Below are 17,865 nucleotides of genomic sequence, written 5' to 3' on the forward strand. Positions count from 1 at the left end.
CCCACAACACCTCCAGCAACCCTTAGGTTGTTCTCTATATTTAAGAGCCTCTTATGTTTTCTACCCCTCCCTGTTTTTATATTATGCTTGCTTCCCTTCCTCTGTTTTGTATCTTAAATTCCACATATGAGTGAAGTCATATTATACTCATCTTTCTCTGACTAATTTCGCTTAGCATACTAACCTCTAGTTCCATCCATGTTTGTTGCAAATGGCAAGAATTCAGAGAATCTTCAGTTTTAAAAGAAATTGCCAAAATCTTTTCCAAAGTAGCTGTACCATCCTGAATTCCCCTCACCAATGAAATAGAGTTCCGTTGCTCCACATCCTGGCCAGACGTTGGTGTCATCCTGGTTTTGATTTTGGCCATTCTAATGGGTATGTAATACTATGTCATTGCTGTGTTTTTGTGCAATTTCTTACTGACATATGATGTTGAACAGCTTTTCTCAAGCTTATTTATATCACATGAATATCACCTTTGTTGAGATAATCTGCAGTTTTTAGATTGACATTGTTTCCTTACTATTGAGAAGTCTTATCTTTTAAATTAAAAAAAAAAAACCAAATAGTTCTCTCCTTAAATCACCTTCAATTTGCAGTAGAAAGGAATATGTATAAAGAAGACTATGCCCCAAATTTCCTCCTTATTGCAGTCCTTTGTTGGATGCAAATATATGTCACATGTATTTTGTGACTTCCCTGAAATAAGAAGACATGTATCCAAACGCAGTCTTTACTCCCCCTCACGGATGGTGAACATCCTTCTTGTAACTAAGGGCTCTCAAAACACCCTGAACAGAGCTTCAGGGTAGATGGAAGAGCCATTCTCCAGCCTACATGCTTGTAAGGATCAGACTCTCCTCGTCCCCATCACTTTCTGAGCAGCAGTAACTGCAATGGAGACGATGTCCACAGAGATGATGGGGGTGACCCTCACAGGGTCACCAGCTGCTCAAGAGGAAAAATGAATAAAGGTGAAAAGGGAGAACTTTTGTTGTAATACAGCGGCAACGAGTTCATCCCTTGTTATGGTGAGTCTGGGACTGGGAAGGCCTTTTACATTCTGAGAAGGGGTCAGAGGGAAAAATCATGGAACCACCCATCAGTCAGCTAGTGCATGTAGGGTTCCTTTGCAAAAGTTAGTGACCTTGACTAATCCCATTCAACAGGTTTCCTTCTAGTTCTGTCGATTTCTTTCTTCATTCTGCAGAAGCTTTTTATTTTGATGTAGTCCCAATAGTTTATTTTTTCTTTGATTTCCCTTGCCTGAGGAGATACCCCTAAAATAATGTTGCTACAGCCAATGTCAGAGAGATAACTGCCAGTTCTCTCTAGAATTGTTATGGTTTCAGGCCTCACATTTAGGTCTTTAATCCACTTGGAGTTCATTTTTATGTATGGGGGAAGAAAGTGGTTTGGTTTCACTCTTTACATGTAGCTGTCCAGATTTCCCAGCACCATTTGTTGACAAGACTGTCTTTTTCCCATTGTGTATTCTTGCCTCCTTTGTCAGACATTGACTGGTCATATAATCTTGGGCTTATTTCTGGGATTTCTATTCTGTTTCATTTTTTTGGTCTGTTTTTGTGCCATTACCATACGGTTTCGATTACTATAGTTTCCTAATATAAATGGAAATCTGGAATGGTGATACCTCCAGTTTTGGTTTTCTTTTTCAAGACTGTTTCACTCTTTGGGAACTTTTGTGGTTCCATACAAATTTTAGGACTGTTTGTTCTAGTTCTGTGAAAAAGGCTTTTGGCATTTTGATAGGAATTGCCTTAAATCTGTAGATTGATTTGGGTAGTATAAATAATTTAACAATATTTGTTCTACCAATCCATGAGCAGGGATGTTGTTCATTTCTTGTGTCATCTTCAATTTCTTTCATCAATCCTTTATAGTTTTCATAGTAAAAGTCTTTCACCCCTTCGGTTAAGTTTATTTTTGGGTATCTTATTATTCTCGGTTCAATCTTCAATGAGATTGATTTCTTAATTTCTCTTCCTGTGGCTTCATTATCAGTGTATAGAAATGCAACAGAGTTCTGTACATTGATTTTGTATCCTGTGACGTTACTGAATTTATTTGTCGTTTCTGACAGTTTTTTGGTAGAATCTTTAGAATTTTATATATGTAGGCAGGCCGATCAGAGAAGATGGCCACATAGGAGGATGCTGGGCTCACCGCGTCCTGCTGATCACTTAGATTCCCCCCACATCTACCTAAATAACCCAGAAAACCACCAGAAGGCTAGCAGAATGGACTCTCTGGAGTCAAGCATAGACAAGAGGCCCATGGAAGAGGGTAGGAAGGGTGGAGAGGCAGTGTGCCCTACACAAACTGGTGGGAGGGAGCTGGGGCGGTGGAGGGGCAGCCAGCCCACCCAGCAAGACAGAGCCCCCGAGTCTGGCTTGCAAATTGGAGGGGCCAGATTCCGTGAGTTCTGACAGCTAGCAGGACTTGACATCTGGAATGTTAAAAGTCAACAGCCCTGCTCTCGGCCAGTGGGGAGGGCAGGAAGACACCAAGAGGGAGAGTTGTTGAGCCCCGGCAGACAGAGTTCACCTCCCGGGGAACAAAGGCTCTGGCCACCGCCATCTCCCTCTCCCATCCCCAGCCGAACTCCCTAATGGAACCAGTTCCTGTCACCAAACTTGCTTCCACCACGCAAACACCCAACGCTGTGCTTCTGTGGATCCATCCCTTTGAAGAGTCTACCTGCTTCCCTCCTGGTGCTGCAGGGACCCTCCTGCAGGGGACCACCCACAGCAAACCGAGCTGAGCCTGTCCCTTCCGCCCTGGCTCACTTTTCGGATGCACCCGGGCTAATACGCCAGATCCCATCTAAGCAGCACCGCTAGCCTGGTAGTGTGCAAGTAGCCCAGTCAGGGGCCACACCACTCCATAGTGAGTCCTGTCCCTGGAAAAAGGGCAGATAAGGTACACATCAGTCTGACTGTGGCCCCAGGGGTGGGCTGGGGGCAGACATCAGGTCTGACTGCAGCCCCGCCCACCAACACAAGTTACTCCAGACAGCACAGAGGAAGAGCCCTGCAGTTCCACACCACTCCAGGGACTATCCAAAATGATGAAATGGAAGAATTCTCCTCAAAAGAAACTCCAGGAAGGAGCGACAGCTAACGAATTGATCAAAAACTGTTTCAGCAATATAACGAAACATGAATTTAAAATAATAGTCATAAAATTAATCGCTGGGCTTGAAAAAGGTATACAGGACAGCAGAGAATCTATTGCTACAGAGATCAAGGGACTAAGAAACAGTCATGAGGAGCTAAAAAGTGCTATAAATGAGGTGCAAAGTAATATGCAGGTGACCACAGCTCGGATTGAAGAGGCACAGGAGAGAATAGTTGACTTAAAAGATAAAATTATGGTAAAAGAGGAAGCTGAGAAAAAGAGAGATTAAAAAAAAAAATCCAGGAGTGTGAGGGGGAGAATTAGAGAAGTAAGTGATGCAATGAAACACAACAATATCCGTATAATAAGAATTCCAGAAGAGGAAGAGAGAGAGAAAGGGGCTGAAGGGGTGCTTGAACAAAACATAGCTGAGAACTTCCCTGACCTGGGGAAGGAAAAAGACACTGAAATCCAAGAGGCACAGAGAACTCCCTTCAGACGTAATTTGAATCGATCTTCTGCACGATGTATCATAGCGAAACTGGCAAAATACAAGGATAAAGACAAAATTCTGAAAGCAGCTCGGGATAAACACACTCTAACATATAAAGGGAGTCTGATAAGACTACTGACGGATCTGTCTACTGAACTTTGGCAGGCCAGAAAGGAATGGCAGGAAATCTTCAATTGATGAATAGAAAAAATATGCAGCTGAGAATCCTTTATCCAGCAAGTCTGTCATTCAGACGAGAAGGAGAGACAAAGGTCTTCCCAAACAAACAAAAGCTGAAGGAATTCATCACCACTAAACCAGCCCTACAAGAGATCCTAAGGGGGATTCTGTGAGAGAAATGTTGCAAGGACCACAAAGTACCAGACACATCACTCCAAGCATGAAATCTATAGATATCACAATGACTCTAAACCCATATCTTTCTGTAATGATATTGAATGTAAATGGACTAAATGCTCCAACCAAAAGACATAGGGTATCAGAATGGATAAAAAAACAAGAGCCATGTATTTGCTGTCTACAAGAAACTCATCTGAGACCTGAGGACACCTTCAGATTGAAAGTGAATGGATGGAGAACTATCTATCATGCCACTGGAAGTCAAAAGAAAGCTGGAGTAGCCATGCTTATATCAGACAAACTAGACTTTAAATTAAAGGCTGTAACAAGAGATGAAGAAGGGCATTATATAACAATGACAGGGTCTCTCCATCAGGAAGAGCTAACGATTATAAATGGCCATGCACTGAAGACGGGAGCCCTCAAATATATAAAACAATTCATCACAAACATAAGCAAATTTATATTTTTTTAACTTTATTTATTTTTGAGACAGAGAGAGACAGAGCATGAATGGGGGAGGGTCAGAGAGAGAGGGAGACACAGAATCCGAAACAGGCTCCAGGCTCTGAGTGGTCAGCACAGAGCCCGACATGGGGCTCGAACTCACAGACCGCGAGATCATGACCTGAGCTGAAGTCAGACGCTTAACCGACTGAGCCACCCAAACGCCCCAAGCAACCTTATTGATAAGAATGTGGCAATTGCAGGGGACTTTATTACTCCCCTTACAACAATGGATAGATCATCTAGACACAGGATCAATAAAGAAACAAGGGCGCTGAATGACACATTGGATCAGATGCACTTGACAGACATATTTAGAACTCTGCATCCCAAAGCAACAGAATATACTTTCTACTCAAGTGCACATGGATCATTCTCCAAGATAGATCACATACTGGGTCACAAAATGGCCCTCCATAAGTATAAAAGAATTCAGATCATACCATGCATACTTTCAGACCATAAGGCTATGAAGCTTGAAATCCACCACAGGAAAAAGTTTGGAAAACATCCAAAAGCATGGAGGTTAAAGATCACCCTACTAAAGAATGAGTGGGTCAACCAGACAATTAGAGAAGAAATTTAAAAATATATGGAAGCAAATGAAAATGAAAATACAACAATCCAAACGCTTTGGGATGCAGCAAAGGCAGTCCTGAGAGGAAAATACATTGCAATCCAGGCCTATCTCCAGAAACAAGAAAAATCCCAAATACAAAATCTAACAGCACACCTAAGGGAAATAGAAGCAGAACAGCAAAGACACCCCAAACCCAGCAGAAGAAGAGAAATAATAAAAATCAGAACAGAAATAAACCATACAGAATCTAAAAGAACTGTAGAGCAGATCAATGAAACCAAGAGTTGGGTTTTTTTGAAAAAATAAACAAAATTGATAAGCCTCTAGCCAGGGTTCTCAAAAAGAAAAGGGAGATGACCCAAATAGATACAATCATAAATGAAAATGGAATTATGACAACCAATCCCTCAGAAATGCAAGCAATTATCAGGGAATACTATGAATAATTATATGGCAACAAACTGGGCAACCTGGAAGAAATGGACAAATTCCTAAGCACCCACACACTTCCAAAACTCAAACGGGAAGAAATAGAACATTGAACAGACCCATAACCAGCGAAGAAATTGAATCACTTATCAAAAATCTCCCAACAAATAAGAGTCCAGGAGCAGATGGCTTCCCAGGGGAATTCTACCAGACATTTAAAGCAGATATACCACCTATCCTTCTCAAGCTATTCCAAAAAATAGAAAGGGAAGGAAAACTTCCAGACTCATTCTATGAAGCCAGCATTACTTGGATTCCTAAACCAGACAGAGACACAGCAAAAAAAGAGAACTACAGGCCAATATCCCTGATGAATATGGATGCAGAAATTCTCAACAAGATACTAGCAAATTGAATTCGAAAGCAATAAAAAGAATTATACACTATGATCAAGTGGAATTCATTCCTGCCTTGCAGGGCTGGTTCAACATTCACAAATCAATCAATGGGATACATCACATTAATAAAAGACAAGATAAGAACCATATGATCCTGTCAATCGATGCAGAAAAAGCATTTGACAAAATTCAGCATCCTTTCCTAACAAAAACCCTGGAGAATGTCGGATAGAAGGAACGTACTTAAACATCATAAAAGCCATTTATGAAAAGCCCACAGCTAATATCATCCTCAATGGGGAAAAACTGAGAGCTTTCTCCCTGAGATCAGAAACACGACAGAGATGTCCACTCTCACTGCTGTTGTTTAACATAGTGTTGGAAGTGCTAGCATCAGCAATCACACAACAAAAGAAAATCAAAGGCATCAAAACTGGCAAAGACGAAGTCAAGCTTTCACTTTTTGCAGATGACATGATATTATACATGCAAAACCCGATAGACTCCACCAAAAGTCTGCTAGAACTGATACATGAATTCAGGAAACTCGCAGGATACAAAATCAATGTACAGAAATCAGTTGCATTGTTAGACACTAATAATGAGGCAACAGAAAGACAAAGAAAGAAACTGATCCCATTCACAATTGCACCAAGAAGCATAAAATACCTAGGGATAAACCTAACCAAAGATGTAAAAGATCTGTGTGCTGAAAACTATAGAAAGCTTATGAAGGAAATTGAAGAAGATATAAAGAAATGGAAAAACATTCCGTGCTCAGGGCCCAGAAGAATACATATTTTAAAATGTCAATACTACGCAAAGCTATCTACACATTGAATGCAATCCCAATCACAATTGCACCAGCATGCTTCTCAAAGCTAGAACAAGCAATCCTAAAATGTGTATGGAACCACAAAAGGCCCTGAGTAGCCAAAGTAATTGTGAAGAAGAAGACCAAAGCGGGAGGCATCACAATCCCAGACTTTAGCCTCTACTACAAAGCTGTAATCATGCAGACAGCACGGTTTTGGCACAAAAACAGACACTTAGACCAATGGAATAGAATAGAAACCCCAGAATCATATCCACAAAAGTATGGCCAACTGATCTTTAACAAAGCAAGAAAGAATATCCAGTGGAGAAAAAGACAGTCTCTTTACAAATGCTGGGACAACTGGACAGCAACGTGCAGAAGGAGGAAACTAAACCACTTTCTTACACCATTCACAAAAACAAACTCAAAATGGATAAAGGACCTGAATGTGAGACAGGAAACCACCAAAACCCTAGAGGAAAAAGCAGGATAAAACCTCTCTGACCTCAGCTGCAGCAATTTCTTACTTGACACATCCCCAAGGCAAGGGAATTAAAGGCAAAAGTGAACTATTGGGACCGCATCAAGATAAAAAACTTCTTCACAGAAAAGGAAACAGTCAACAAAACTAAAAGGCAACCAATGGAATGGGAAAAGATATTTGCAAATGACATATTGAACAAAGGGCTAGTATCCAAAATCTATAAAAAGCTCACCAAACTCCACACCCGAAAAACAAATAACCCAGTGAAGAAATGGGCAGAAAACATGAATAGACACTTCTCTAACGAAGACATCCAGATGGCCAACAGGCACATGGAAAGATGCTCAACGTCGCTCCTCATCAGGGAAATGCAAATCAAAACCACACTCACATACCACCTCACGCCAGTCAGGGTGGCTAAAATGAACCAATCAGGAGACTATAGATGCTGGAGAGGATGTGGAGAAACAGGAACCCTCTTGCACTGTTGGTGGGAATGCAAACTGGTGCAGCCACTCTGGAAAAGAGTGTGGAGGTTCCTCAAAAAATTAAAAATAGATCGACCCTATGACCCTGCAATAACACTGCTAGGAATTTACCCAAGGGATACAAGAGTGCGGATGCTTAGGGGCACCTGTACCCCAATGTTTATAGCAGCACGTTCAACAACAGCCAAATCATGGAAAGAGCCTAAATGTCCATCAACTGATGGATGGATAAAGAAATTGTGGTTTATATACACAATGGAATATGTTGTGGCAATGAGAAAGAATGAATTACGGCCTTTTGTAGCACTGTGGATGGAACTGGAGAGTGTTATGCTAAGTGAAATAAGTCACGCAGACAAAGACAGATACCATACGTTTTTATTCTTAGGTGGATCCTGAGAAACTTAACAGAAGACCATGCGGGAGGGGAAGAAAAAAAAAAAAGAGGTTAGAGAGGGAGGGAGCCAAAACATAAGAGACTCTTAAAAATTGAGAACAAACTGAGGGTTGATGGGGTGAGAGGGAGGAGAGGGTGGGTGATGAGTATTGAGGAGGGCACCTGTTGTGATGGGCACTGGATGTTGCATGGAAACCAATTTGACCATAAGTTTCATATTTAAAAAAATAAAAAAATACATAAAATAATATTTGACATGTAAAAAAAAGTCATTTGAAGCTGAAATATTTAAGGGCAGAATGACTTTTCCTGGGGTCTGCCTGGCTCAGTAGGTTAACTATCCGACTTTCCCTCAGGTCACACTCACTGTTCATGACTTTGAGCCCCGCTTCAGGTTCTGTGCTGACAGCTCAGAGCCTGGAACCGGCTTCAGATTCTGTGTCTCCCTCTGTCTGCCCCTCCCCTGTTCATGCTCTCCCTCTCTCTCTGTCTCTCTCTCAAAAAATAAATAAACATTAACTAATTCTTTAAAAAATGAATGACTTCTCTTACATCCTAGAGTGATTCCTAGGAAGTAAACTCTTCTTTAATGACCCTGTGTTTTTCCTGCAATGCACCCCACATTACTGTGGCAACAGACAGGAGATGGCGATATAGGTTCATGAACTAATTAGTGGAAGAGGAGGAAGGAAAAAGGGAAGAGTGGAATTTGGGAAAAGAAATGACCCTAGACCTGGAGATATAACATGACATTAATGAATAGAGAAAGAACATTCAGGAGGGACACTGGCAAAGAGTGTTCCAAGTGTGGGAAAAACAGGAGAGTTCATTTCTGACTTTTTTTTAAACTTTTTTTAATGTGCATTTATTTATTTTTGAGAGAGAGAGAGAGAGAGCAGGGGAGGGGCAGAGAGAGAGGGAGACAGAATCCCAGGCAGGCTCCATGCTGTCAGCACAGAGCTTGACGTGGGACTTGGACCCAGGAACCATGAGATCATAACCTGAGCCAAAACCAAGAGTTGGACGCTTAACCAACTGAGCCACCCAGGCGCCCCTTCTGACTCTTAATAGTAAGCTTTGTGTCTTTCAGAGGCAGAGTCACAGTGGCATTGGAATCAGGCAGACTGTGATCTGACTCCCTGTGACCAGGACCCTGGGAAGTGGGGACACTCAGCAATGACACAGAGGTGACTGAGGGAGCCTGAGAGCAGGAGTAGTCCCATATGGAGTGTGTGGAAAAAAAGGAGTGGTTCCTGTACTGGCGCCTGAGTCTGTTCCTCACCTGACAGAGTGAGAGCAAAAGAAAAGGTCTCAGGTGCATGGCGGTCTGGAAATGGTCACCATTAAGGTTTCTGGAAAACTTTGTACCTTCTAGCAACCTCTGGGAATAAGAGGCCATCAGAGTAGGAATATGTTTTCTGCTTTCTACTTCTCATGGGACTGTTTGCATTTCAGGCCAGAACCTCAGCTTCTGAGGGTGTGTTGGGCTGCAGTTGATCTGATGCAGGGGCATCTGAGTGGTCTGGGGACTGAGCTGTAGTTTTATGAGACATAAAGACCCTGGCCTGTGTCCCCTGTGCAGATTGTCCATAGTCCGTGTGACGACCTGAACAACACGGAGGATGGAGGGAAGATGATACAGGTGGCTGGGACTTCTTTGGCGAAGCTTCCATCATTTTCTTCTGCCTGTACCCCAACTCTCCCAACTACACGGTTAGTCAGTGAGTCCAGGTCCCACCAGACAGTCACTGTGTTACCCAAAGCAATAGGTGTCCCTTCCCCGGTTGCCATGATGGTGTCAGGGCAGAGGGTGGGGTGGTTTTATCCAGTCATCCTCAAATCTGGGGTTTCTTACCAGTGGGTCCGTAAGGGCCAGTCTCTGTCATCCAGACGTTTTGTTCTGTGGACATTACCTGGGACTGCAGACACATTTTCCCCATGTGGGAAGTCAGTGTGAGACACAATACATTTGGCTTATGTGTCCTCTTTCTTGCCCAAGACGGTGTCAGCTCTCTGAGCATGGGGACCCTCCCTGTCATTTCTGTACTGTGATCTGAGCCCCAAGCCCACATAGTTCATGTAGTGAGGATTCTCTCAATGCCACGCATGTAGACCATGTGGACGGTTGACTATCCTGAGTCAGGCACAGCTATGCTCTGTGTCGCTGTTCTGTCCTGGTGCTTTGATATGGACTGAACTGTATCCCTGTAGATTCCTATATGGAAACCCACACTGTGACTTCATAGACTTTATAGAAGAGGTAGACACAGCATGGGTGAGCACACGTGGAAATGCCACGTGAGGACCCAGGACGAATGTAACCACTTGCAAGACAAGGAGAGAGACCTCAGGAGACATCAAACTTGCCACCACCTTGAACTTGGACATTTAGCCTCCAAAACTGTGAGAAAATAAATATCTTTTGATTTGCTCACCCAGTGGGTGGTATGATGTTATGGCAGCCCCAGCAGGCAGGCACAATCCTCAAGGACTCTGTCCCCAGGGCAACAGGTCCCAGCATCCAGGAATTTCTGCTCAGTTTGCATAAAACAGAAAATGTGCTCCTACAGACACAGGGTTTGGTGTCTGAATTGAGAGGACAAGGACACATACTCAAGAGAAAGTTCACTGGTTTGGGTTTCAGACCTCCGTTTTAGGGAAGCAGCTGTGTTGGCAGAAGGTGGGGGCTGCAAAGGAAAGCGCATCAGTGTGGGGACAGCAGGTTTTTGTCTCACTTCCCCACGGGCCTGGAGCTCTGTGTGAGCTTTCAGACCACCATCCCATGCTGAGCAGTAATAATCAGCCTCGTCCTCAGCCTGGAGCCCAGTGATGGTCAGGGTGCCTGTGCTGCCAGACTTGGAGCCAGAGAATCGTTCAGGGACCCCCGAGGGTCTGCTATTATCCCAATAGATTATGGTTTTGGGGGTTGTGCCTGGGAGTTGTTGGTACCAGCTGACATAATTGCTACCGATGTTGGAACTGCTTCCAGTGCAGGAGATGGTGACCCTCTGGCCCAAGGAGCCTGACACCGAGGGTGGCTGAGTCAGTACAGACTGGGCCCAGGACCCTGGAAAATGGAGAGACACAGACAGGGTGAAGCAGGGGTCTGGACACAAGAGGGTGGAAGCATGGCCCACGTGTCCTCCCAGAGCCCCTTCCCCTGTCCCCACATCCAATCACCTGTGCAGTGAGCGAGGAGGGTGAGAAGGACCGGAGACCAAACCATGGTGGAGACCATCACCGATCCTGTCTTCTGTGCCCCACAGCTGAGCAGACCTCCCTTAATCTGTTCCTTTTTCATCCACTGAGAGAGGGCGGGCCTGTCCATGCAAATGATACCCCAGCTCTCTGACCCCTCACTGGACCTGAGTCAGGTGCCTCCACCCGTGGATGTCAGGGGGTGTGCAGAGGAATGGCTGTGTGGGGCCAGACTGTGCAGAAGTCACAGTTATGAGTCTCAGCAGAGGGCACAGGCAGTGCAGGTGGCAGGTCTCAGGTCTCATCACCGCTGAACCCTCAGAAATGGGCCCTGTGAGCCCCCTTGTGTCCAGACTCAGAAACATCATTGTGCAAAATGGTAACCAGAGCCCATAAAAGGAGCTCCTGTCCCCCGTTGCTTCGTCCACTGCCCCTTTCCTAGGGCCAGCCAGGTATCTTCTGGGTAGCCTCCCATATCCTCAAAGCAGACTTTCTGCTCTTCTCAGACTCCTCCAGAAAAGCCAGGCCATGTTTCCCTGTATGTTTCATGGGTCAGGACTGAGGTGGTATTTCTACAAAAACGCCACTTAGATCAGAATCATGTCCGGAGCTGTGGTGAGTACCAAAGGACACGTGGCCCCTTCTGCGTAGGATTCTGTGTTCTTTCCTATTATGTGCTTCCTCCCTGGTTTCCAGGGCTCTCCTGCTCTGAGGATCTCACAGCCTGAACAGAAGCTCTCCTTCTGTCCTCAGTGCTGTGGGAAGGAACAACTGTGTGTATTCCTAAGGGCACTGTCCACTAAAAATCTTTGCCATCTGTCACTATGTCTGCTTATTTGAAACGACAGTTCTCCACACACTGTGGTTAGTGATTTCCTCCCAGGATCTGTACCCCCAGCACACAGATACAAATATGCAGGGGTCCTAGTGTGGCACTGAACACAGAGCCCAAAGGGCAAACCTGCAGGAAGTTCCAAGAGGGAAGGAGTGACCGCAGCAGGTGCTCTGACAGGGTTCCAGTGACACGGTTTATGTGTTAGTCACCACTTAGCCAAGTGTGCACTTTAGAAATGAGCAGAAACCATGAACAGACACTTCTCTAACGAAGACATCCACAAGGCCGACAGGCACATGGAAAGATGCTTAACATCACTCCTCATCAGGAAAATACAAATCAAAACCATACTGAGATATCACCTCATGCCAGTCAGAGTGGCTGAAATGAACCAATCAGGAGACTATAGATGCTGGAGAGGATGTGGAGACATGGGAACTGTCTTGCACTGAGGGTTGCAAACTGGTGCAGCCACTCTGGAAAACAGTGTGGAGGTTCCTCAAAAAATTAAAAATAGATCTACCTATGACCCTGCAATAGCACTACTAGGAATTTACCCAAGGGATACAGGAGTGCTGATGCATAGGGGCACTTGTGCCCCTATGTTTATAGCAGCACTTTCAACAATGGCCAAATTATGGAAAGAGCCTAAATATCCACCAAGTAGTGAATGGATAAAGAAGATGTGGTTTATGTATACAATGGAATACTACTTGGCAATGAGAAAGAATGAAATCTGGCCATTTGCAGCAATGTGGATGGAACTGGAGGGTATTAGGCAAAGTGAAATAGGTCAGTCAGAGAAAGACAGATATCGTATGTTTTCACTCATATGTGGATCCTGAGACACTTAACAGAAGACCATGAGGGAGGAGAAGGAAAAAAAAAAGTTTGAGGGAGAGAACTCGAGGGAGAGAGCCAAACCATAAGAGACTCTGAAAAACGGAGAATAAACTGAGGGTTGATGGGGCGGTGGGAGGAAGGGGGGGTGGGTGATGGGCATTGAGAAGGGCACCTGCTGGGATGAGCGCTGGGTGTTGTATGGAAACCAACATGACAGTAAATTTCATATTAAAAAAATACAATAAAATAATTTTAAAAACTAAATGGGCGTATGCTTGTGTATAAAAAATTTCTCTCAGTGACATTGACTGAAACTCAATGACAATGTTCTTATGAAAATGCAGATACAATCACTAGGATACTTTTCACAGATCTGTATTTACTACAGAGAAAAACAGATAGAAATTGTGGAAACAATGTAGAAGGGATGCTTTCTCTTGCAGGTTGAATAGGAGTCGATAAAGTTTTTCAAAAATCATGTTTTCTTTGTCATTAGTATAGCATGGTGGAATTTTTCTACCGGTAGGAGAGACATGATGTCCAGTGAAATCCCATGAGGGACCTATTTCTATGAACTCCAGAACCATCTCTGTGATGCAATTACCAAGCACTGAGGGAGCTTCCAGGAAAAAGTGATTTGGAGTCAGACTTGTCTCTGGGGTGAACACAGCTCTACCTCTGTTCTTTGTGTCCAGTATATTCAGGATAGAAAAAAGCTCATTCACACATCCATGAGTAGAGGAATGAATTTCTATTATCTGAGGCCAACTGGGCTGAAAACTCTCTATCAAAGATTCCATATGTGACTGGTGGAGAGATGGCGATAAGGGAAACTGTCTCCGTGAGGTCACTGTCACTGTGGCCCTTGGGTGGGACAGAAGAATTTTCAGGAGAGATCCAGATTGGTGCAGGTGTCGCTGGGAAGACTGAAGCAGAGACCCCCGCATGTCCTCATGTACCTTGAGCTCCGTGGGAGCATCACTGAAGATGTTGTCCCAGAATCAATGAACTGATCAGCTTTGGGGGCTGGCTGGATCCCAGAGATTGTCGGGGACTGAGCTACCCATGGGACAGAGAGTCTCCTTGGGATTCCCGAGCATCAATCTTGTCCCAGGAGAGCAGGTGTTCAGATAATGGGCTTGTTGCCCTTGTGACAGGACCCCAGTCACACTGGATGTTGCTGGTGTTTCTGATGATGGGGATTCTGCCTCCTGGGATTCTGACCCTGGTGGTACTGTTTGAGTACATGTTGACTATGATTTCTGGAGAGAAAGAGAAGCTGGGAAACTGAAAACTCTAGGACACTATACACTCAGAGGAGAGATGTGTGTGTGTGTGTGTGTGTGTGTGTATCTGCGTGTGTGTCTGTGTGTGTGTAAGACAGACAGAGAAAGAGAGAGAGAGAAGAGAGAGAGAGAAAATGCTTCATGTATCCTCAGGAAGTCTTTCCTTCAGAGGCCAACTATGTAGACAAGTGTACCCCTGTCCCTCTAATGTCCTCTCTCCACTCCCTGAGTGTTGTTCTCCATGCAAATCCATCGCTGGGGTTGGCTCTTTAAAAAGCCTCCTGTGTTCTGGAGCTTGGCGCTAAAGAAGGCTAGTGTCTTGAAGATCACTTCCCTTGCACAAGGATGGAATGTACACAAGGAAGAGGAATTTGGTGCAGATTAGTTCTGATAGGAATTCCATTGAATCCTAAATATGGATCTTGGGGATGGGTCTTCAGTCCATTTTTACCCAACAGATACATATCCCACATGTGTGGGTTCAGGTCTCAGGAAGCACAAGACAGGGGTGACAACACAGTCCCTTCCTTCTGCCCTTCACAGCACAGCCACCCCCCACTATGCCTCCAAGGTCCCTGGATGCCTCCTTGGCGGTGACCATGAAAGAGTGCCTTTTTTATTTTGGAAAAAGGCTAATACATGAGACCTCAATGATTGGAACAAAATTGTGTGGCTGCGTTAGTCTCCTGATGGCCTCGGAAACAAATATTCTCAACAACAGGAAAAGTTGTCATGTCTGGAACTATGTAGCCCATCCTTCCTTTGTTGGCTATGTCAACAGTTACCTTTGGTGGAACTTCAGTAAGTTTGAAGGGCAAAAATTCATTGTACTAATGGCTTTTGTGGGCAAATACTCAAAGGCTGAATGAACCTTCATTTGTCACAAACACAATAATATTGTTGTCATATTACAGAGATTTACTGAGGCTGGTGGGCATGAAAACTACAAGCAGAGATGAGAGCAAGAATCAGATGTTGAGTGGATTTCCTGCCAGTCCATTTTCTGCGACTTCTCATCACTAGAGATGAACCCTAGAGAGTGGAAATTACTGTAAAATTTTACTTCTCTCTGAAATCCTAACATAGAGCTGGGGTTCAGACCTGAAGCACCATAGGGAGAGACTGAAGGCCTGAGGGAGGCAGGAGCAGAGGGGAGAAGAGGAGCCTGTGTCGGGAGGGGGAGGGGTGAGGTGAGTCTGAAGAAGTTGTGACTCACTTTTTGTCAGATGGGTGAAAGAGAAAATTGTGTCTATGACCAAGGTGCTTATTAACATATCGAGTATGGATGTGTCGTCAGTAACACAAGAGTCACAGTTTCTGGCCTGAGATTTGTGGATGAACATGACTATCTAGTTCACCTTGTCCAGTTGAGACAATACTACTGTGTGATCTTAGGAACTATATACGAGTCTCTGCACCCTGGATCCTGACACAGAGTTTCTGAAATTCTTGTCGTTTCCTAAGTGACAAGAGCACTAGAAGCTTCTTAATTGTAATGACATGACTCTGGGTGGGCTTCTGGATGGCTCCTGGATAGGGCTGGTGCCCAGAAAGACCAAGCCTTGATCAGAGGTTGCGAATATTCACCCCCTCATACTTGAGACAGGGAGGGAAGACTGACAGTGCAGTTAATGTCCAATCATGTCTACCCGAATCCTCAATAAAAATGCCAAAGTACAGGGTTTGAAGAGCTTCCAGTTTGGCTAACACATCCACTCTCAGAACAGATGCACCTCAACTCCACAGGGACTGAAGCTCTGGTGCTTGAGACGCTCCCAGACCTAACACTAGGTGTCTCTTCATTATTTGTTTATGTGACCCCCATCATCATATCATTAATGAGCTGACAAAAGGAGTCAGTGTCTCCCTCGGTTCTGTGAGTTGATCTGGCAAATTAATGGAACTCGAGGAGGGAGTCGTGGAAACCTTCAACGTGTAGCCAGGTTGGACAGAGGGTGCAGGCCATCTACTAGTTGTTGTTGGCATCAAAATAGGGAGCAGCCTCCTGGTGCTGAGCCCTTCCCCTGTGGATCTGACACTATCTCCCCACAGACAAACTAAGCATTAAATTCAGTTAAATTGTAGGACACTCAATTGTGTGTGTGTCCCAAAGAATTTCTAGATGTAGGAAAACAGATACAAAACGTATAATTGATGAACATGAGTGTGTGAAGTGAAGTATTCTGCGAGTAGTAAAGGAGATATGACTAGAGGGAGAGCCAGAGATTTTGGTTGTAAAATAGTTGTTCTTGTTACTTTTCTCCAGACCCAGGGGCATGTGCAGTTGGGCTCCATTCCCTGATTCACGTGGGCTCCTGGGACACGTGTGCTGTCTCAGGCAAGAGCATCATCTGTGTGTCAGTCCTTCCTCCTCAAGGACAGCTGTCACCATAGAGGACTCTCCCCTACAGGAGCCTCCACAGAAGCTTCCCAATAACAGAAGCTCAGACACAAGGTCTGTGAACCCAGGGGTTTTTGTCTCACTTTCTCCGTATCTGAGTCACTGTGAGAAGCCAAAGCTTCTCCCACTGCCATGAGCTGTAGCACAGGAAGAGTCAGCCTTGTCCTCAGGCTGTGGCCCAGAGAGGAGCAGAAGCCCTGCCTTGGCCGAGGCATCTTTGGACCCAGAGAAGCGGCTGGGGACCGCATTGGTGTTTATTTGAGTCTGAGTAGTAGTATAAGAGATACAGAGGAGGGCTCACTGGCTTCTGCTGGAACCAATGTATGTAATAGCTGCCAACACTGAAGCCACTGCCCAAGGTGCAGATGTCTGGCAGTTTTCCCGGAGATGCAGACAGGGAGAGCGGCTGGGTCAGCACAGGCTGGGACAGGGAACCTGCCAACACAGACACCCTTTGGGAATGCGGCTAGAAATGGAAACCAAAATTCAGGATTCTGAGCAGAGGAGGAGTGATGTGGGGAGCACCTGAGTCTATAAGGCCTGTCCCTACTTGTGCAGTGAAGGAAGAGTAGGAGGAGCAGCAATATCCAGGCCACGGTGACACAACCCCTGGTCCCCACACTGGGCTGGGCCGCCCCAGGCCTCCTTTCCTCCTCCACCCTCTGCCACAGGAGGGGCTGTGCATGCAAATGAGGTCCATCCAGTGACTGCCCAGCCCCTCCCTGAGCCCTGGTGCTGGAGCTCAGTTCACACCACACACTGTGGAGGATGGGGGTGGAACTCCTGTCCAGGGAGCCCTGGGAGGTAGCACCTGCTGCGACACCACAAAGCCTCCAGGTCTGGTCTCCTTTGAGTGATTGGTCCTCGCTGACCAGCTGTGTAGGGACCACAGGGCTGTCCCACAGCGTATCCGGTTAATCTCACATGGAAAAAGGAAAAATGAAGAAAAACATCCTGTAAGTGGTAAACCTTATTAAGAATAGATTAAATACATAATTTCTTAGAAGTTACAAAACTGGCTGTCCTAGAAATACATTGAGTGAATAGACGAATTTCAATATAAAAATGGAAAAGGTTATTACTGAAGCACTCCACAGAAATACATTAGGTACAGACGTTTTCACAAGGGACATCTAACAAAACTTCAGAATTTAGATGATTCCAATTTATTTGCTTCATATTTTTTCATAATATAACACGGTATT

The 17,865-nt window shown here is 44.8% G+C and overlaps 1 gene segment (V, D, J or C); it reads right to left on the reverse strand.

Annotated features, from left to right (window-relative positions):
* Positions 1-853: 853 nt before the first annotated feature.
* LOC122232720 lies at positions 854-11,378 on the reverse strand. The segment is given in 3 exon segments: positions 854-951; positions 10,841-11,164; positions 11,278-11,378. Coding segments are annotated over 3 exon segments (480 nt in total).
* Positions 11,379-17,865: the final 6,487 nt, after the last annotated feature.

The sequence above is a fragment of the Panthera tigris genome, chromosome D3 (genome assembly GCF_018350195.1).
Source record: "Panthera tigris isolate Pti1 chromosome D3, P.tigris_Pti1_mat1.1, whole genome shotgun sequence".
Taxonomy (NCBI): Eukaryota; Metazoa; Chordata; class Mammalia; order Carnivora; family Felidae; genus Panthera; species Panthera tigris.